This window comes from Amblyomma americanum, chromosome 7 (assembly GCF_052857255.1).
Source record: "Amblyomma americanum isolate KBUSLIRL-KWMA chromosome 7, ASM5285725v1, whole genome shotgun sequence".
Classification (NCBI taxonomy): Eukaryota; Metazoa; Arthropoda; class Arachnida; order Ixodida; family Ixodidae; genus Amblyomma; species Amblyomma americanum.
The window spans coordinates 31,294,928-31,316,554 of NC_135503.1; the positions used below are offsets into that span (position 1 = coordinate 31,294,928).

Genomic DNA, 21,627 nt, shown 5'->3' on the forward strand with positions numbered 1-21,627 from the left:
CGTATGACGGCGTCTAGCGCGCCCACCCGTGCTGCGCCGCCGTGTCTATATCCCTTCTCGGGGCTTGTTTGTTCGGAGCGCCGCGGAAGCCCGGCTGTCCCGATATCGCCTCCTAGGAGCCGAGCACGCTCTCTCACCGTCTCGATCCTCTTGGCGACGGCCGCTGAGGAAGGAGCGTCGAGGATCAAGCGGGGATTTTGGCGGCTCGGCTCGGTCGAAGGAGCGCCGACCGCGTTTTTCGTCTTTCGCCGAGGTGAGGCCCTCGACGTCGTCGGGCCGCTTTGTTATTTACTATTTTCTGGCTTTGTGTTTGTCCTGCTGCGGCGTCGCTCGCTGATGCGACGTTCGCTCTGCCGGGGGTTTTAATGTCAGCGGTTCGCGAGTACCCGGCTAATTTATGGCGTGGCGGTCGTGTGGCTTCCGCGGTTAGAGCTGTTTGTTTATCGGACGGTGCTGCTCCTCACGTTTTGCGCTTGAGGAGTGAGTGCGACTTTTGTCTGGGATCCGGCTGGGCTCGAACTATCCACTTGTTGATCCGAGTTAATCCTCCGTCCCTCGCGAGATTGGCGTGCTATTGAGCGGGTGTATACGTGGCTCTCCGCTGTCTGTGACTTGGCGCAGCTTTCTAGGTGCCCTCTCTTGAGCTGCACTTGTCACACATGGGGAATTAAGCGACGTGTTCGCATCGCAGCAAGTCGCCCGGCGTGCTTCGTCGCGTCAAGCCGTAGTGTAGCCGCTACGTTTGTCGGCGGTCTCCTCCGTTCCGTCCTTTCTTTCTCTCTCTTTTTTTTTTTTTTGCGTGTGAATCACGAGCATTTCGCGACGCCTTGGAGAACTGGCATTTTAATTGCAACTCCTTCGGTGGACGCGCTTTGACTAATCGTCAGCTGTGACCTTTCGGCGTCAACGTCTGCATTGTTTTCTGTGTTATCTCAGTCGCCGTTGTCTTAGCAGCCGAGCTGCTGGTCTCTCTTCTCTTTCACCTCTAAGGTGATTGCAATAGGCTTTCGTTTTCTTTAGCTTCCTGCCGTAATAGTCAGTGTCATATACGATAACGCAAAAGTGGGGGGGAAAACGACGAACTGAAACTTCACGGCGCCGTGTTTCGGTTCCCGGCGGTCAGCTTGACGCGTCCTGTGGAAATAGTGTTGCCCCGGCTATAGCTATAAATGAACGCGTCTCCGACTCATCCTTGTGGCATTCGTTGCGCGAGCTACGCGCGCGTAGAAAGTCGTAAATCATTGAGCCGCAGACTCCGTGTCTTTTATTGCGGGCCGCTATCCGCGGCGCACCTTATCGGCCAAGCTGGCCGTTTGTGACAGGGTGACGGCGTCTCGAGGTGTTTACGGCACGTAGCCAACTTGATTTGTATCATTGCTTCGCAAATAATGTCTGGCCGATAGAGGCGAGTGCGCTTGGAGGTAGCGTCTTTCAACTGTTGATCATTCGAAGGCCGTTGGTTAGCGGTGGCATCCAGCGCGCGGCGAGGATTCATCTCCCGAAAGACAGTCTTTGGTGGTCTCACCGCGGTACTCTTTTGTTCAGCTCTAAAATGAAACAATGGCGCTGGCATTTTTAGACGCTTCTGTGAACTTTGCGGGTTCTTCTTTGCTGAGACTAATATTCGCCTTCGGTACTGTGTGACCGTTGTCTTTTAACGCTTTTCGCGGATGTTACGAGTACTGTCATGAAGGTTATGGCAGGCACCTTCATGGCTACAGGATTCGAGCCCGTCAACTGTCGCGTACGTTTTGGATCCTCTGCGGCATGATCGTAGAGTCTTTCTTTTCATTATTATCATCAAAAACGGTGCGTAAATTGTGTACAATTGAAAACGTCAGCGGCGCTTGGCCTGGGCCCCGCCGCGGTGGGCCCCGCCGCGCTCGACTACTGATCCGGAGCTCCCGGGTTCGAACCCGACCGCGGCGGCTGCGTTTTTATGGAGGAAAAACGCTAAGGCGCCCGTGTGCTGTGCGATGTCAGTACACGTTAAAGATCCCCAGGTGGTCGAAATTATTCCGGAGCCCTCCACTACGGCACCTCTCTCTTCCTTTCTTCTTTCACTCCCTCCTTTACCCTTCCCCTACGGCGCGGTTCAGGTGTCCAACGATATGTGAGACAGATACTGCGCCATTTCCTTTCCCCCAAAAAACCAATTATTATTATTATTAACTTGGCCTGGCATGAGAAAGATGACTTTTTTGTTTAATGTCGTGAGCCGTCGCATTCATTGATTTGATACGAATGTCCATTATTGTTGTGTTCCCGTCCCCTGTCAACTGCTTCGTTAACTTGGCCCTGGCCTGTAGTATAGGCCATCACAGCGTCACTTTCAGCAAAATCCGGGTCCGCTCTCTTGTCGCTTAGCAAATTGTTAGGTGACGGAGGGACGTCATCCGCAGCTTTCTTCTTTGCTACTGTTGTTCCTTTCCTTTTCCCCCAGCCTCGACTGGCGCAACCCTTTGCACAACAATCGCTTCCGCTCCCTCTTTTCTCTCTCTCCCCCGCTCTTCCTCATCCGCCTCATGAATGTGTCTCTTACTCGTGTCCTCGTTATCGGAGTCCGGATTCCCTGGGTGCCGACGTTAGTCACGTTTCCGCTAAACACGTCGCATTCAACGCCGCTGCCGCCTCGTTTGCATGCAGATAAGGCCCCTCGCTTTCAGGGAACTCGGCCCCGTGCACGCTGTCGCGGTTTTTTTTTTTGTTTTCTCTTCTTATTTATGGAGCCCGTCTCGCCCTTAATGGGTGCGAGTCACCGCTTCCATGTACCCCGAAACGACTCGCGTTGTTTCTCGCGGCGTGATGCATCTCCATACTCGGCACCGTTCCGCGCTTGCTTTAGATCGTCTAGCCAGTAACACTCGCAGTGAAACGTGCTTACTCTCACCGGGACTGCCGAGGGTTTGTTCAACGAACTGAAGAGCCCCAGTTATGAAAGTGCCTTTCTTAGATGGACTTGTCGCCAAAGTATTCCCTCGTCTTCGTACACTCGTGCGTCATCATGCGTCTTTACTCTTTCTATGTACATTTGGAAGGCTATCGTCATACGTATACGCAGCTCGAATCATCGTCCTTCAGAAAGAGCGATTTCGGTATATAGTACTTCCCCCTACCAAGGGAAGGCTATAGAGTGTTGATGTGTGTCCCCATCTGTCCGTTCGCAGGCTGAAGGGCTGGCCCCCCGTGTCTGGCGGCCATGACGAGGCGGGACCGCTGGTGGGCGGCCTGCTCGCTGCTGCCGCCCCTGCTGCTGCTGCTGGTGGCCCTCGCCCCGGCCGCGACCCATGGCCTGCTTCGGCAGCCCGGCGCGGCGCAGGAGCTTCGCCAGGCGGCCAACGGCACGGCCAACAGCACCGTGCCGGACAAGCCGGCCGTCTTCACCGACCCGTCCACCGAGAGGTTCATCCACATGGCCGTCAACAGCTACACCGGGCAGGTGTACATCGGCGCCGTGAACGCCATCTACCAGCTGTCCAGCAAGCTCGAGCTGCAGGCGCGCGCCGTCATGGGGCCCGAGAAGGACGACCCCGGCTGCCCCGTGACGCGCTTCTGCCCCTCCATCACCAAGAAGTACCACGACTACCACAACAAGGCGCTCGTGATCGACTACCCGCAGAGCCGGCTCATCGCGTGCGGCTCGCTCTTCCAGGGCGTGTGCACCGTGCACAGCCTGGAGAACATCACCAACTTCCGCACGCCGGCCAACGAGTCGGTGGTGGCGAACAACGCGACCGCCTCCACGGTGGCCTTCATCGCCAACGGGCCCGAGCGGCTGTCGCGCATGCACGTGCTCTACGTGGGCGTCAGCTTCACGGGCAACGGGCCGTACCGGTCGGACGTGCCGGCCGTGTCGTCGCGCAGCCTGGACCTGAGCAACGACACCTTCTCCATCGCCGTCACGGGCGTCTCGACGGGCACCAAGGTGTTCGTCAACAGCCTGGCGCGCGAGGTGTTCCCCATCACGTACGTGTTCGGCTTCAGCTCGCGGGGCTTCTCCTACTTCCTCACCGTGCAGAAGCAGTTCACCGAGGAGCCCAAGCCGTACATCTCCAAGCTGGTGCGCATCTGCCAGAACGACGTGCACTACTACTCGTACACCGAGGTGGCGCTGGTGTGCCACACGCCCGACGGCGTCCACTACAACCTGGCGCAGGCCGCGTTCGTGGGCAAGCCGGGCTCCGAGCTGGCCGTCTCGCTGGGCATCTCCGCCCAGGACGAGGTGCTCTTCGTGGTGTTCGCCAAGAGCCGCGACGAGACGGACGTCTACAACCGGCCCAGCCAGAAGTCGGCCCTGTGCGTGTACGCGCTCACCGCCGTGCACCGCAAGTTCACGCAGAACATCAACGACTGCTTCAACGGCGAGGGCGTGCGCGGACTCGACTTCATCAACCCCAGCCAGCCGTGCCAGCTCACGGTGAGGCGTCGACTCCCGGGTTGGTTGGTACACACGCATGACGGGGCAGAGCGTTTTCCGTACGGTTCGTTAACGCCGCTGTCCGGCGGAGACTAATATCGACTGTCCCTGCTAGCGGCGGTAGGCAGAGCTGAGGGCGATCCTTCGCAGCCAGGAAACCTTTGTTGGCATGAATGAGGGCAACAGGCGGGTTGTGTTCTGATCTTTTCACTCTGTCACTGAGTCTAGCGAGTTTTTTTTTTAGAATTGCTGCCTGCCGCTCAGAAGTGCAGGGCATTGGAGTTTATGCATATTAACTAGAATGGTGTCAGCTGGGGACGCGTTCTCAGGCAGAGGTTTCCGTGAATGCGCATTATTGCCTTAGAAGAAGACAACGTGGACGTCGGCATTACTCTCCAGTTTAGTATTCGTAGCAGGCAGCTGATCTCAACGGGACATTCTTTAAGTGCTTACTGTCTTTAACCGCATAAGGTCTGCTAACCGATGTGTGCGGCATACTTCAGCGTAGAGAGAGTGAAAAACATACTTTTTTTTTCCTTTGTGGCCCTGCCGTCTTGTCAAGCGGGCGAAAGAAAGGATAAGTCGATCCGCGTGACATTCCTCTGATGGTGCGTCGCGTAGAGCCCTACCGAGGAAAAAAAAAAGCCTTATCGCGGACCGTGCGGGCTCGTGCCCATATTACGCTCCCTCCCGAATCGCTCTAATCCCAGACGCGAGCATCACGTAGCAACGGAGAGCTAAAACGTCTCCTCCTCAGCGGGCCTGCGTTAGAGGACCTAAAGATCAGGTCGATCTCCTCTTCCTGTCTGTTAGAAGGCATGCCGGGAAGTGTAAGCCCGTCCCAAAGCAAACATGCCAGTGACGCGATGGTCGCTGGGGTTGGGAGCGACCGGGGCAGCAACATTGACGACTCTCGCTCCGACTGTTTGCGGAGCCTGCGAGACGAGAGATACCGTTCGCCTCTCGCTCTACTGTTTATATATATATATATATATATATATATATATATATATATATATATATATATATATATATATATATATATATATATATATATATATATATATATATGCGCGCGCGCCCACCCGACTGCCCGGGTATTGCAACCAGTCTCCCTTTCCGATCCTCGAAGCTTTGACGTCCGGTGCGGCGGAGTTGTTGACTTTTGTTGTCACACTACCAGGAACTGGCCACGGGGAGCGCATGACTGCTTTCCTCCGGTTAGGTTAGACCGCTTTGCTTGTTTTCTTTTTTAATTTCTTGTTTTCTACTCATTCTCCACTTCGTTTCGCTGATACATTCTTTTTAACGGACCGCATATATTGCGGCCGCGTCTTTTATTTTCTCTCGAGTGCTTTCCCCAGTAGCCGCGCTGTCGAGCCCTCTCGGTTCGGGCGGTTATGTGCAAACCGCGCGGCGGGTGGCCGCACGGCGGCGATCGATGAACCGCCGCCTCCTTGGGTGATGTGGCCGACCGGAAAAAGATACTTTGTGCGTTAATAGAATCTTGCGGCGGACCCCGCTCTCTCTCTCTCTCTCGAGTTCGACGTTCCTGTATAGTTGGTCGCGGCTACTTCCGGGCACAGTCTACTAACGCTGCTTCTGTTCGTTCGGCACTAGTATTCCGTGGTTCCCTGTAGATGTTGCGATGTGGAACCGACAACCGTGACATCTTCCTCATTCATTTTTTTTTCCTCTCCCCTTCCTATCGGCGTTAAACGTTCTTTGGTGGCCATAGTTGAGTCAAGAAGGATGTGTCGTTTGGTTACTGGAAGTAGCCTGCAAGGTTCGTGGGGGCAGATCTCTCCGTTTTCCAGCTTAGTGTCAGGCACCTCTCTTCTGCATCCCTTCCTTATGTTTATTGTTGTTGTTTGTTTGTTTTTCCCCGTTGAGCACATAGGTTAAGCTCTCCGTTGCTTACTGGCCATTATAACATCTATAGAGGCATGATTTTGTTGTGATGGTGTGATTCCTTGCTTTTTTCTGTTTCGTGTGCGGGCAGAGAGCTTCATTTCGTCCGCTTGTTTTCCCGAAGACCGGGCCACCCGTTTTCCGACGCAGCTAGACGGGAGTGTGAACGGCGAGGAATGCGTTTGCGCTGCACCAGCGGGAGAGGTCCATGGAAAGCGGTCGGTCAGGCTTGCACCATCCTCGCTTCGGATGCAGCCGTCGTTGCTCGCACTTTCTTTTCTGATCTTCGCGCCCTTCTTTATTGATTTTTTTTCGTTCCCCCTTTCTCTGCTCCTTCGTTCCTCTTTATTTTTCTTTCTCTCTATCTACCTCTCCACTTGCCCGTGTTTCTGACACGCTGTTGGAAGACCGTCGGATTATTGGGCTTCCCCGCAGAGCCGCCGTGCTGAGCGGGAAAAGCCAAGATGTGCCGGCGTAAACCGAAACCGGTTTCTGGTCCCGTTTGAAGCGGGAGGGGGGGGGGGGGGGGGTGGAAGAAAGCAGCATCGGGCGGTAGAGGTCGCGGGGGATGCTCCTCTCTCCTATTCGCCACCTTTAATCTTTCTTTTGCCGTCTTTATAGTTGCCCTGTTTTTACTGATGCTCGCCTTGCTGTTGTCTTTCCTCTGCGCCCCTTCCTCGGTCTGGCCAGATACGAAGAAGGGAGAAGTGGGTAGGAAGAAGCGGCCCAGCGCTAGCGGCCCGTGTTCGTTTATCGACGTCCGGCGCGCGCGGAGCAGCCATTGATTCCCGCTGCGAATCGGTTCCCCGATTGTACGGGCACGCCCGTTGCAGCTGGCCCGCGTCGCTTCGGGCCTCTCCTGCCTGTGTGTGTGCCCCCCCCCCCCCCTCCCGTTTCGTTGCTCTTGGGCTGCCGTTTATCTGTTAGTTTTTTTTTCTTGCTATCGCTTAACGTTTTGTTTGTCCCACGCGTTTCTGTCGTCTGGGCTGCCGACCCTGTGAGGCCTCGATTTCTCGTTCTCTTCCACACTGCCGCGGGAACCTTGTCGATTGTTCGAGCCTTGTCCAGCCTCGAGTGTTCGCTGTGACGCGTTCGTTCTGACCCGGCGATTTTTTGTTTCTGATATGATGACGCGAGCTTAACTAGTTAAGCCTGCGTATTTTGCGCGGGTTGAGCTTTTAACAGGTCGTAACCTCGAACCGTTTCGTTTCATTTCACCGTGTTTTCTTCGTTTCGCGTGTACTTTTTTGAAGAAGAAAAACAAAACTTTTGTCTAAGTTTAAGGGTTGTGGAGAATAGGCTACAATATTCATTGGTAGATGAACTCGTTTCTCAGGTCGCGGTGAGCAAGGCCCGCTCTGGACAACACTGTTCTCACTCCTCACATTGTACGTTGGCCTAACTACGAGACAGCACTCGCCCCTGTCCGCGCATGTACACCACACCACTTTCCAATATGGCGGCTGCTAAGCAACCCCTGGCAGATAACGGTACCCTGGCCAGGTAGGGGAAAAAGGAAGGGCGGAGCAGCTTAATCGGACGCTGCGCTACTGTAGACAAACACCGGGAATCCCTGCGTTCGCGGTCTGGAAACTAGAAACTCGCTTTGCTCTCAGCCATTTTAAATTGTGGACCAGCGACTCGCGTTCCACGTTTCCTTTCGCAAGGTATCTCCCTCTCTGCGCATGGCGAGGACTCGGCAGAGCTTACAGCTGGTTTCACTTTCTGCTCGGTTTCCTCTCTCTTTTTCTCCCGACCCCGTGTGTCTCGCGCCATAGCCCGCAGCGGCACTTCGCTGACCGCGCCGTCGCCAGATTTGAACGCCATCCAACGCCGCAGTGTCTACTGCTGCCCCCTCTGTGCTCTTCGCGCAAAGCGCGCCGAGCTGAGGTTGTTTGAGCGCCTTGCTGTAGGCGCCCGTTTTCTCCGAGCGCGGTGCCAATTAAGCCGCTCACCCCTTGAATTTGCGATGGCCCGATTTCTGGCCGTAATTGCGACCCACATTTCGGAGCGACGCTGCCCGTGGCCTTGGGGAAGTGCGAGTGTGTGTGTGTGTGCGCGCGCGTTCCCGGTTGCCTGAGAGAGGGCTGGAAGGTCGGAGTTGCGCGGCGCGTGTTTCACTTATTCCCTGCGCTCGAGACAGGCTCTCTAATTGTTCGACGCTTTCTCCGGACAACAGGGTTCTCTTCCATTGTTTCGCGCTCTTAAGCGCACCAGAGATCGCTCTTCCCGCGTCGGTTCCGTGAACGAAGAAGCCGACGAAATTCTCCAGTTCGCATGAGGATAGTATATACGTGGGATGCGATAATGTGCGTTGCGCGTGCTTGTCTGCTGAAAATGTTGTTCTTGGGTCATGGGAGCGCTGTTCTAGCTCTTATTTGTTAAGCCTTCGTGTCATTCGTGGATCGTCGACATTATTCGTGCGTGGGCCCCAACTCTCGCGTTTCCTCGTTTCAACAGCGTCCCTCACTCGCGCGTTACGCAGCGTCGGAAGAATCGGATGCAAGCGCATATTCGGATTTTTTACCTGGCACGAACCTTCTGGGTCACAGTCGAATACCGATTCCTTACAACTGCAGCCCGCTGCACGTTCCACTTGCCGAGCAAATATTTTTTTTCCTTCTCTTCTAGAGAGAAAAAGACTAACATCTTACCCCATGTTGTAACAAAACAGAAGCTCACCTAATCTCCCTGCTTTTCCTTCTATCTCTCTGGTGAACAACTTTCTCCGTTCAGGGCAACGTGCGCTGCTATCGCAACCAAGACTTAGCCCATGCAGCTCTGGTGCGGGCGGTGGCTGTGGGCGATTCCCAGTCTAGTGGGGAGTGACGTCTTTGGTGTGAATGCCTCTTGCTCTCTCTCTCTCTGTGGCTTGCTTGGGCAGCGTTCCGGCTTATCTTTCTTTATTGTTTCCTTCCTCTTTCTCTCTTTCTGCCCATCGTCGCTCTCTCTTTCATCCCTCTCACCCCCTCTTTGTCCCCGCTTCTTCCCACGTGGGGCACCTCTCGCACAGATGCCGTGCCCTTCTTTGCCCCCGTCTCGGCCGGGCGGTGGTCGTTAATTCGGCGGCGGCTGCGATCAATGGCCCCCGCGAAGTCGATCGGGCGAGACAAGCGGTTTTTCGTTTGCGGGCTCGCGGCACGATTCGCCCCGCCGCACAGTCGCCGTCGCCCGGGCGAGTGGCCTCCTCCTCGTGCCTTGTGGTGGTGCCGAACCACGCGTAGCCTAGACAAAAAAGAATAAGAAAAAAATAGGCTGTGGGGCAACAAGTCCGCAACAACCAACAAAGTGCTCCCGTACCATAGCAACAGCTTGCTTGGAGGCTGCCTCGGGCTTTGTCGCTCTGTCGCGCCTTCCTTCTTGTTTGCTTTCTTTTGGCCCGCACTGTTAGGGGGAAGGTTTCGGTGGCCCCATTAGCGCGGCGTTTCTGTGCCATATCTGCCGGGATTGGCTAATGTTTCTTTTTCTTCTTGGTGTCCTCTGTATCTGCCCTCTTGCCGTTGCGGTACGTCTGTGTGCGCTGTGTCGTTCGTTACGTGGGAGCGAAACATGTGATCTGAATTCAGCCGCGAAGGTAGGTTCAGAAGCTAAACTATAGGATGAAAGGGACATATTTCGTTTTCTGGTAACGGAGTCTTTCCGCTAGCTGGAAATAATACAAGTGCACAGAAGGACAGGACGCTTCGCGGCTGTAAGCAGTGGACGACGGCGAGACGACGGCCTAAAGGCGCGGGGGGGGGGGGGGGGGGGGGGGGGGGAGGGGGCGTTCGCCTCTCCCGATCCCGCCGGCGGCCCGGGTGGACGATGATGCATGGCTGCTCGCTCCGCGCAGCGCACTCTCCCTCCCCGGGGCCCGAAACCAGTCGGGCCGGCGCGCAATAATGGCTTTAACGCGGTCGCGATTTCGGGCAGCGAGCGCGGGGAGGGACGAGCGCGTGCCCTTTGGACCCCGGCGACGGAACAGCTTCCCTGCCATGCATACTCCCTTGCAAGGGACAAAGGGGGGAAGGGACGTCGAGCGCTCGTATAAAGAAAAGTGGCCGTGGCGCACACACGTTCCTGGTGCAGTAACAAAAATAAAGAAACGTAGGGACATCAAAATGTGTGTGTGTGTGGGGGGGGTTCTAATCCAATAACTGCGCTGTGTATGTAGCGTCGTCCGTCGCGCGCCACCACCGCACGAGTGCCACGTTCCGACCGGCGGCGGCGCTAATTTCATTACAATGCCTTCTCGCTGCGTCCTCGCTCCAGCGCTCGCTGGCCCTGGCCGCCGGTGGCCCTGCTCTTTCGCTCTTTTTCTCTTTTTTTTTTTTTTGTTACGTATGTACCGGGACCTCTGGCGTGCATGGGAAAAGCAGGGCCCGCGCCGACGGACCCGGGTCGGCCTAAAGCGCGCCGAGCGGCAGCGAAGCGCGCTTTATTACATCGCTGCGCTGCGCCGCTGCCTGCCTGCCTGCCCCTGGTGCAGCGTGAGCCCATCCATCGTTTCCGTGTCCCCCGCACGGCAGAGTAAACAGAACGCGGAGGAGAGGAGAGAGAGAGAAAAAGGAAAGATGAAAACGAGAAAACCTGATGACCGCGCGCGCACGCTGGACTTGGCGTTGGCACGCGACTCGGGCGGACGGGAAACAATCAGAACGGATGGAGCCGGTGGACGACGTGGCTGCAGCTGAGAAGAGAGGGAGAGGAGGGGTGGAGGAGAAATCCGGTCAGATGGAGAGAGGGGGGAGCGCAGTGAGCCCGCGACATCGAGACCCTGGGTCTTGGCTTTGACTTGGAAACCTTGCCGGGCGAAGCTTGCGGTCTTCGCTTAATGCGTCCACCGTCGTGGATGAATTGCGCGGATTACGATCGGCAAAACGCTTGGCCACGTTCCGTGCACTCTAATGTCACTGTGGACATGGAAACTTGTCTATGAATCCTTTTTTTCGTCAGGCGACGTCACCTTCGCGGCTTCTTTTTTTTTTTAATCTATTCATCGAGTCTCTCGCCTGGAATCTAGACTCCGGTTAAATGTCCGCCTACTTTCCCTCTTAGTGTTATCACCTTGCTATCACCTTGCCTCTTGGTGCTAACCCTAGCGCTTTCTCCCTCTCGTAAATGTTGTAACTCCCTTCTCTCCAGAACTAAAGTGTTCCCTTAAGCCCCCCCCCCCCCCCCCCCCCACACACACACACACACACTGCCCGATAGCCTTCTGCTAAATTCCTCCATTCCCGGCCGTATTTTCATTTCCTCCTTTTCGGCGTTGCTGTAAGCTCACTGATAGTAAAGTAACGAAGCGGGCTGTTACGTGCTGCTTTAAGAAGCGTTATGCAGCATCGCTGAATGTCGACTACGAGACGAAATAGAACGTCTGCGTTTTCGTTTCTGGCTCTGCCAAAGCTTTTCGCCACTTGCCCGCTAGCACACGACTAAAACGTCGCGCATAGCGCGTGCGCCTCGTAGGCAGTCAGGGCTCGCTCACTTTGAAACTTCGCTCACTTTGAAGCTTACACGACTTCTGTCGCACGAAGCTGCGATCGGCCTTGTCGCTCTGGTTGGCCGTCGCCATAGTGCCTATGAATAGCGCCGCGTCCATGTTTCGAAATGCCTTTACTTTTACCGCGTCAGTGCTTATGGGGAGCAATGCGTAAGTACTCGTTATAACGAAGCGGTTTATAACGAAATAACGGTTATAACGAAGGAATGACGATTCCCCCCTCAGAAGCTCGGTTAGCACGGGCTATAACGAAGCTACGGCTATAACGAAGTAATCTCCTGGTACCTTCATCTTCGTCATAACGAGGTTCAACATAATGCAACGAAGTATTTCGAGAGGACCGGCATTCCTCCCTCCCGGCTTTACCCTCGTTGCTAAGCAGGCAGCTTACAATCGCGGGTCGGCGCGGGGCTTATTATTTCACGCGCACTTATAGCGACAGCGATCGACGGCGTGCGAGGCTTGCGCGCGAGAAGCGGCAGCGCGGTCCGCGTCTTCTTCCCTCTCGCGGTGCGGCGGGAGTTGGAGCCGCTGCTGCCTTCCTTCGTTTTGCGCGATCGGCGGAGCGTGCTAATTGTGTTGGAGGAGGCGCTCCCCGCTGCGTCCTCTGCCGTTGCGTCCTTCCTTCCTCCGGGGCCACGCCGAAAATTAATACCGGCCGATCGTGGAAGCGACAGCGTCGCCCGTTGTGTACGGCCCCGTGGCTCCTGCCCGGCAACGATGCTGTCGGCTTCTCCACGGTGCGCGCGCCTCGCCGTGTTTTCTTTCTTTCTTTTCCTTCAGTTTTTCTTTCCTGAGATCTGCCCCTGTTTTCTTTCCTCCGGCGAGTCACGGTTCACGAGGCTGACCTCGCGGGGAGAGCGCGCTTCGGTGTTGGTTGCTTTGCGCGGTTCGGCGTCGTTCGCCGATTTTGTTTCACCTTTTATGTCGCTTTTCGTTTGCGCTTTAATGCGTTTCCCACGTCGTCGGGCTTCTTGAAAACAGGCTGCTAGTGTGTACGCGGTAACAATTTGCGCTTGGTAATTTTTGGGCGCTTCGAGTTTTATTTCATTTTATTTTTTGTCGGACATGGCGTTGAGTAAGCTTAAGGTTTTGGCTGCAGCACGCGAAATTCGGGTTCTTTGGCGCGAATATTTCGGCTTACTTCGAAGAGAGCGAAGTTGAAAGTTGAAGTGCTTTTTTGTCGGCAAGAATTAAGGGACAAACTGGAGCCTCCTCTGGATGGGTTTTCTTTTTCTTTGTTCTGTGTTCAAGGTACACCCTCGAAATGCTGCTCGGCGGGTGAATTTTCTTTTCTGGCAGAGCACAGTTTTTTCGTTGTTTTAAATTCCCGTTTCTGTGCTTTTGCGCTCTTTGCACGTCGTGCCGCAACTCGGACAGCAGGCGATAAGTGTTTGGAGCAGTTGGCGCTGCCCTCTCCGCTGAAAAATAACTAAAAAACAAAACAAGAAAAAACGTTGTTATTGTGCATGCAAACAAGAGGTGTGGAGGAAGTGCTGGGGCGTTGGCACCGCAGCAGTGGCCTAGTGGTTTGTGCATCCGCCTCGCGTACAAGGTTCGATTCCCAGCGGCGCCAGGTGACGCAGTGGGTAGTTTTTCCCCTTGCCTGGTGCTCCGCTTAAAGGGGCTGAAGTGCTTGGAAAATTGGTATCTGACCCTACCTTGCGTAGAGGAAAAACGTCTCGTGCCGTGGCGCTATGTGGCTATACCTGCCCTTGCGCCATAAAAATTCATCATCTCCACCATCAAATGCTGGGGAGTTAGCACGCTCTGGGGACAAAGGGCTCGCCGCCTAACGACTTCTTCCCTCGAACGGTCCGGCCGGAGATCCGGGACTCGTCGCCGTTCCCCTCCCGTTGGTATAGTGACATTTTCTCCGTCGCGCGGTGTGCACGGTCTATTTCCCCAATTCTTGCTACGTCGGCGTGCATTCGTGAAGCGTCTCCTGACTCCATTGCAATGAAGGCGTCCCGCGGGAGAAAAAGCGCCAACCGCTGGCTGCGGCAGCCGTGGCGGTCGAGTGAATCGTTCACCGAGCCTCGCTCATGCTCCAAACGACCGGCGCCTGCCCCTTCGCTCCGCGGGGCGACGTCCAGTCTGCGGCCAGACCTTCCCGGCAAATGGCGGGCCTGCAGTGCTGGGCCGCCGCCACCACCGTATGCGTATACCGGCGAGAGTTGGCGGCCATGCGGGCGGGCGCGCTATGAGGCCGGGGCGTTGTGTGTACGGGCCGGCGCGCTCGTTGCGCGGCGCAAATGGGCTGGCCGGAAGTGGCTGACCGGCTCCTCGTTTTCCATCGATCCGCGGGAACGCGTGTGCACGCCCCGTGGTTCTTTGCAGCCCGCGTGGGCTCCTCTTCCGCGTTGCAGCAGTCGCCTAGCTGCTGCTTTCCGGTATTGGCACGACACCCCCTCTGTTCGACCGTGCGATGGCTTCGCTGCTCTCACGGTGGTGGAGCAGGTCGATCGTCGGAGTTTACCTCTTGTCAGATATGGTCCTGCACTCTGAACAGAAGGGAGTAATCTGTCCTCTAGAGCACTCATTTATCATGAAAAGGGAGTCCGCTAGAGGTCAGTTTACTCCCTTTTAAATCCCATATAGGCATATTTATAATTACAGTGCATGTACTGCTAGTGTATGCGAAGTCAGGTAGCAGATGTGATGAAAGATTCGACAAACTTGCGCAGTGCTAAATTGGAAAGGAGGTACTTCGTCTTCGACCACTTCGACCTACCTGCCCCTTACCCCCTCTTTTTTTTTACATTTCCAATGCGAGATGAACACGGGCAAAAAGCTTGACGCGAGTGGTCGCTTTTGCCCCTCCGGAATACAGTTACTTAGCTCTTCTTTAAGACTTGCTGCGTATTTACGAAATCGCAGTGGAGCCATTTCATCTATTTCCTCGTACAAGTCCCGCGCTTGTCTTCGCGGTGGTCCGGCGTCCGGGCATATCTCGTTTCGTCGAATGGGCTAAGGAGGATCGTTACGGTATGGTCGACCGAGGAATCGTCCAATTTTCTCGCCAAGACCGCCATTTATGGCGTCCCGGGCCTTGTACAAAGCCGTGGTCCGGCAGAGTGGCCACCCCGTTGTTTTCGCCGCACGGTGCGGCGGCATCTTTGTAGCCGCTGCTGCCGCGACCTTCCGCATAAGGGCGACCACCTTTTGAGGTACAGTGCCGGCACCAAAAGCGCCCTTTTAAGTGCTGCGGGGTCCTTGATGCGGGACTTGAGGACGCAACGAAGGCTTCTTTGTGCCGCCGGCCATTGTGTGTGCGCGCGCGCCAGCGTGGCGATGAAACAACGGCGCCTCATCAAGCGTGGCTCTTAGAGACGGGGCATTGGGGGCGAAGCGCGCGCGCACACACAAGATGTCACGTGGCTTCTGGAGGCGCGCCTGCATGCGCTGGAAGAAGGCGGTGACTTGCAGGGTTGAGCCGTCGAGACCGCGACTCCTTATAGCGGCTGTTGCAAGTGCGCTTGCGCCCGGTTCTGAAGTAATTCGAGGGTCGTCACTTTTACAGGCTTGAGCTAACCGGACGAGTGTGCGCGTACGTTGTTTCTGCATTGCGTGCGAAAAAAAAAAGTGCAAGTGCATGTCGCGCTTTAGTTACTCTATGCTACCCTTTCGTTCCATAAAAAAAGATTAGTGTGCGTTTTGCGTCACAAAAAGCGCTACCTGCTCCGGCCCTGCGGCAAATGACGTCCCTCGTTATTCGTCCAGATTGCGCTCCAGGCGCCGTCACGAATTGGATTGAACACGGCAGAATCGAAGCACTGTCGCGGCGCACAGGTGAAGGGACGATGCTGACATAGAAAGGCTTAGCTTGCGCGCCAGCCGAGCGCTAGTTTGCACGGCCTATCGGGAAGCCGGAACAGAAGCAAAAGCTTGAGGCTACTGCGGTAGACGCCGGGTCCAGGCTGTAGCTCTTACAACGGAACGAAAGTTACTGCGATGCGGCTACCCAAAGGACCAAGAGTTCCCAGAGTCACGAGGGGACAGCGCGAAGGATGCGTTTGGTATCTCGCAGAGAAGCCAGCGAGATAGGGACGCTAGTTGATGACGGATCAGATGCGGAGAAGGCGAGCGCTGGTGGCAGGTCGCCCCCCTTTGCGTCCGGTGACGGTGCCGGGTCACCGGGAGACCGTTAGCGGCACCTGCGTCTCCCGGAGACATTAGCGCGCTTTGATGACTTTCGGTCCCGGCATCGCTGTGGCGCTGCGATCGCTCCCCTTTTTGGCTGCTGCCGCGGCTATGGCCGGGCTCCCTTCGGATCTGATGCCGGGCACCTTCGCGTGACTCTTTTCTTGGTTTGAACGTATACATGGGTGCGCGTTGCTCTTTGTGCATGTGTATTGCCGCGGCCATTGTACGCGCATCAAGGCGCGTTTTTGTAGTAATCTCAACCAAGAAAAGGCCGGCGAAAGACGTTTGCGATTCAGTTGCATGGTTCGGTTGCTCCAGCACGGCTGCTGCTTCCTTGTGTGTGTGTGTGCGGGGGGGGGGGGGGGGGGGATCTGCGAACACCTTTGTCATCGCCGGCCGGCACGCAACGGTTTGATTTTTGTCGACCTGTTGACCGAATGTCGGCCATTCCGCTACGGCCCAGTATTCGTCCCTCGCAAGCTCGTTCGGGCCGAACCAGCGACGGCTTAGAAACCGCGGCCCCAGCACAAATTGCGCCTGCATGTTGGCCCGTATGCGCAAACAAAGTAATAATATATGAGAAGGGGGAGGGGGAAGCCTATGGTGGATGTGGGGAAACATCGTTGCGTGCTGCCGCTCGTCGCGTTTCTGTCCATTGTGGTGGACGGGCATCTTCCGGTCACCACCGTCAGGACGGCCCGCGTTGCAATTTCCCGCTAGGCGCCCGCGCGCGCTCCGGAAATGTGCTTCCACGGGGAGAGCGCCTGGAGCAGCCGGCGCTGATTGATCCGAGAGCGCGGGGAAGGGGGTGAATGCGCGGGGCCTCCTTTATTTGCCTTTTTCCAGAGGAGGGCACGCGGGAGAGTCGGGCCTCGCCATCTTTCCGGTGAGGCCTCTCTCTACCGGTGAGATTTGGCGCCTTCACGTGTCCGGTGTGTGCCCTCGGACGTTGCGACTGCAGGGATTCGCGCGGTAGATAGATACAGACTTAGTAACTAGCAGGCTGGTTAACTAATATTGAACAGGTAACTTTTTACACTGACTGTTGGGCTCCTTAATTATTGAGAGGCATGTATAGCCCACCCTAAGTAATATCCACATCAGTTTATAGAATTTCCCAAAACTCGGTTATCCCCGCCCCGTGGCCTAACAAATTTTGGTCATTTCGACGAGTTATGTGCAATAAAGAGGTTGCTTTGCCTTGCCTGCAAGCTTCTCGAGAGCGCATGTATTTGGAACGCTGTCCAAGAGTTAGAATACAGAAGAGTACATTTCACAGACCACGATGCATAAGACATTAGTCATTCTCAACATTCCTATGACAGAAAATATGCCTCAATTATTGAAGAGAAAAAAAAACAGGTAATAAACACATGCGCGAGAAAATAGGTTAAGGGTCTTAATAAAATGCTTCAGCGAGATTGAAAGATAGAACAAACAAAACGTTCGAGCGCGCGAAAGTCACGCACGACAGCGTCACTCTATACTGAAGCATTGCCGAGTATGGTTATCGCCCCCTGTTTTTCTTAGTGTGATATATTCTCATTTGCATTGAGGGCTGTGTGCCAACTTGTTAGTCAGAGAGTGTGCGTATATCGTCGGTTCGGCGCCTGACCCTCTCCTCGCCCCCTTTCTCTATTGCAGCAAGTGCAGATCAACGACGACTTCTGCGGCATGGACGTGAACACGCCTCTGGACGGCGGCAAGCCGGTGAACGCGACGCCCGTGCTGACCTACTCCAACGTGCTGCTCACCTCGGTGGCGGCCGTCTCCACTCACGACTACACGGTCGCCTTCCTCGGCACCTCCACGGGGCACCTCAAGAAGGTACGGCGCCCCTCTCTCTCTCTCTGCTCCATGGCTCGCTGGAGCCATGATCAGGCCCGTTCAGCAGCGAAGGAGGCTGAGTTTGTCGCGAATGCGAGGGGCGGATGTGGCATTTCGGCACCAACGGGTTGTATACGCGTGCTGATAAGGAGGAGAAAGCACAAGCAGTGCTCTCGGCTGGCGGTACGAGGCGGTGGGACGCTTAACCCTCCCCCCTGTTGTCGCAGCCTCGAAAGTGACTTCCCGTGCCGTGCCGGGGCGCAGCGCGCTCTCAGCTGCTCAGTCGCACGCTTCGGCGAGCAGTGAGGACGGCTGGGCGTCCTAGCGTGAGTCGCTCGAGAAGAGCGCGCAAGGCAACGGGCGGCGTTGAGACGACGAGCCGCCGCTACCCTCGCGAAGTTGGTCGACGCGCTCGGCGTTCGATCGCGAGAAGGAAGGCGCTCGCGCGCGCTCTTCAGCGCGTGTCGATATTTCTTGGATCGAGGTCCCCTCGTTCGCGGCGCGTGCTAGGAAGCGCGGTCACGCGTTGCGCGAGCCTTTCTCCCCGCGTCGGCCGCGGTGGGGACCCGCCAACGGAGGAGCCGGCTCTATACGGCACGGCGCAGACAGAGTTTTGCGCGAAGCTGGGCAGCGCACCCGAGTGCGAAACCGGCTCTCGCTTCGCTTCGTCGCCGGCATTCCGACGGCGAAAGAGCTGGGGTATTGGAAGCGGCCGCCGTGCCTCGCGTCATTTTCGTGACACTGGCGTATTGACACCTCCTCGGTTGGAACGACGTTCCAGTTTTTTAAATCATTCTCCGAGAAGACTAATACACGGGTTGACTAGAGGGGTGAAGTTGGTTACCAGGGAGTGCCGTTCTGTAAAGCAGGGTTCTCACCGAATGCTCGCTAGATCTGCGTTCTGAGGCGCTCTTCTCTTTGTAGCGCGTTTATCCGAGGCGAATCCGGCCCGAAATACGCTCCGCAGGTTTACCGCGTTAGACATTCGGCGCGCAGAGGCGGAGCAGAAGGGCGCCTCCTCTCGCGTTAGCCAGCGACGACAGTGAGATGAAATTGCGTTTTAACCAGGCGGAATTAGAGCGAATGATGTTAGGAGCGTCGAGACTGGCAGAGAGAAGTTACTGGTATTGAGGAAATTCCACTGTTCGTAGGCGGCAGCGCGTTATCGAAGATTCGTGTTCCCCGTCGCCTGTCGTTCTCTCTCTCTCTCTCTTTCTCTCTGTTACCTGGCCCTTCAAGGCGCCATCTTTCCGCCTATCTCAATATCCATTTAGCCTCCTCATCAACGATTCGCGTTCGGCTCCTCGGCTGCTCCTGGTTCCCAGCTCCTCCCGAGTAGCGAGGCTAGCGAAGGGTGTTATTTCTCTCTCTCCCTCCAGCCTCCTTTCCCCACGTGACAGCGCCTTGCTCATTTTTTTTTATTTCTCTTATTCCCTAGTCGTGCCGGTAGATGCGAGAGCTACGCGAAAAGAAAACCGGCTCAGTGCCCGGGCCATCGCGTTCGCCGCGCGGCGGTTACCCGGACGAGTGAAGATCGAGCGGCGCGGTCAGCGTACACCGCATTACGTTCCCGGCCTCGCCCGGTCCGACCCGCGACGGTCATCGGACGCCTTCCCGGCCGCGTGCGTGCGTGCGAAGCTGCTGCCGGTGCTTTCGCGCGCGCTAACGTCGTTTCTGGGCCGGCGCCCCCCCAAACCAAACGCAATTTGGCCAGTCGCCCGAGGCTCGTTCCCCCCCTCCCCTTGCCTGCGCGCAGAGTTATTGACGCCCTCGACGACGACCTGCAGCCCCGCTCTGGGCTTCGGGGGGGGGGGGGGGGGGGGGGGGGGGGGGATTCGGGGTACGGGTTTGGCCCCGGTTGGCCACAGCGGCGAACACGCTCCCGGGCCCAGGCCGGTCACTCGGAAGACGGCGGAGCGCTAGCCCAGCGGAGAGCGGAAGTAAGAGGTTGTCAACGTTGGTTGCCCGAGGGCACTTGTCACTTCCGCCCCGGGGCCACGTCGACCCACCTCCTGTGCGTGTGCGTCCGCGGGGACCGTCGTCGGTGATTGGCCGCCTGCCGACCGGGCGGAACTGTGGACACTCGACGACAAGCTCTGAAATATGGCGCCGGCTCGAAGGGAGGAAAATGGATGCGGAGTGGCCCGGGTCGGCCATTCTGCGGGAGGGTTTCTTGCTCCGGAGAGCGTCGCGGGCCGGACGAGATTTATGGAGCGCCACTCGTTCGTTTTGGAAAAGGGCTCGAGGGCCTTGAAAAGAGGTGGAGGGAGAGAGTAGGGAGAAGGATACACCGGAGGGCAGACCGTCAGCGTTGGCGGCGACCAGAGCAGAATTTGGAACAGAATGGTGAGCCATTGTCCAGGCTTGCTGCTGGACAACCAGGTTGGGTTGCGACTTGGGTTGCCTGCTGTAGCGAAGGTCAGAGTTCGTCGCAGTAGGGAGAGGAGGGGGGGGGGGGGGGGTGTACCAGAACAATGCTGCCCAGTTTGCCGCGTTAGAAATAAGGTAGTCCGCATTCGACGAAAATGCCGTTGTTTGTACGTTGAAAGCCTCCGCCCATCAGAAGTCCACGGAGCGAAAAACGACGGCGATATCAGATTCGAAGACGAAGTGAGAAGGCGATCATTGGAAGAGCGAAATGGGAATCCAATACTGCTAACGCAGATTTGTCGCATCACAGCGTATCGCCGTCCGCCAATTTTTGTTTTGTGCCCTCTAAAACCGTTACCTCTCTCGCGGGTCACGCTCGGCTGTTCACAACGTGACCACTTTTCAGCCGGCAGCGCATGTTCGTGCGTTACCCTTCTATGAACGCGAGATGCAAAAAAAAAATCTGAAAATAAAGTGCGCGCAGTTTCTTTCGCGGTCGTCGCCGCTCGATTACTGGACCTTCAAACCATTTTCCCGTACCGTTGAATGATCGAGCACTGAGCGGCAGACGGCAGTTGTGTAAAAATTCCCGACGTTTACGTTTACTCCGTCGACGATAACGTTCTGGAAGAAAAAAAAAGAGCTGCCACAAAAGTCGCTATTAACTGGGTCTCCAGCAGCAGCATAAGCGCGAGATTGAGCCGATGAAGGAAATAGGCAGTCGGGAAGAAGAAAGCAAAATAGTGCAGAGGAAAACGGGAGACGTGATCGATGCGAGCCGAAGAGATGTGGCCGGGGGAGCTTAGGGACAGACGCGGAGGGGCTCAGCAGACGAGGAAGAGATATTTTTTTTCTTCTATTCGGCAGTGTCAACAAGGCGGTAGATTGGGGAGCCGCCACAAAAGGGAGCCGCGGAAAAAAAGGGAAATCGAGTGGTGCGGAAAAGAAGCGAAGCTTTTTCGAGTGTGTCGCGGCAAAGGCACCAGCACCTTCGCGCCTCGGCCGCTTTGTTTTTCCTTCTTCCTCAACATTGCCTGTAAACAGGAGGGGAAAAAAGGAGAAAGAAGCGTTAAGGAAATCGAAGCGACGGGAGAAAACCGCAGCACGTCTTTTCTCTCCTTCGTTGCTTGTTTGCCCCCCTTTTCCCCCAGCGCGGCGTCGTTGTCGCACCGTTGGGCCTCTTCACTCGTCGTATACTCCCTGCGTTTCGTTTGTGCGTGCGTGCGTGCTTGCGCACACGTGCGCACAAAGGGGGGGGGGGGGGGGGAGAGTGCATTCGCGTCAGCGACTCGCGTTGCCGCCGCGCTCTCGACAAATCCGAGCACGTTTCGCTTTCGAGAGCAGATTCGTCCTCGACACACTCACACCCGAGTTCCCTTTTTTCCCCATTTTTTTTTTGCGCGGTTGCCGTCTCTCTTTCGTTTTTATTTCTCTGCCTACCACTTCCTTCTGGCGCCAGTGGTTGCGAGCCGTT

The 21,627-nt window shown here is 56.1% G+C and overlaps 1 protein-coding gene across 4 annotated transcripts in view; it reads left to right on the forward strand.

Moving 5' to 3' along the window:
• Positions 1-21,627, forward strand: part of PlexA (plexin A) — a 320,585-nt gene that overhangs the window by 226,825 nt on the left and 72,133 nt on the right. For 3 of the 4 annotated variants that reach the window (XM_077631663.1, XM_077631664.1, XM_077631665.1), the window contains 2 exons: positions 3,168-4,417; positions 17,601-17,783. In XM_077631663.1, the coding sequence (XP_077487789.1) occupies positions 3,200-4,417; positions 17,601-17,783 (1,401 nt within the window). In that variant the 5' untranslated portion in view covers positions 3,168-3,199. Of the gene's footprint in view, positions 1-114; positions 254-3,167; positions 4,418-17,600; positions 17,784-21,627 lie in introns of those variants that run through there. The other variant, XM_077631662.1, reaches the window with a different exon arrangement.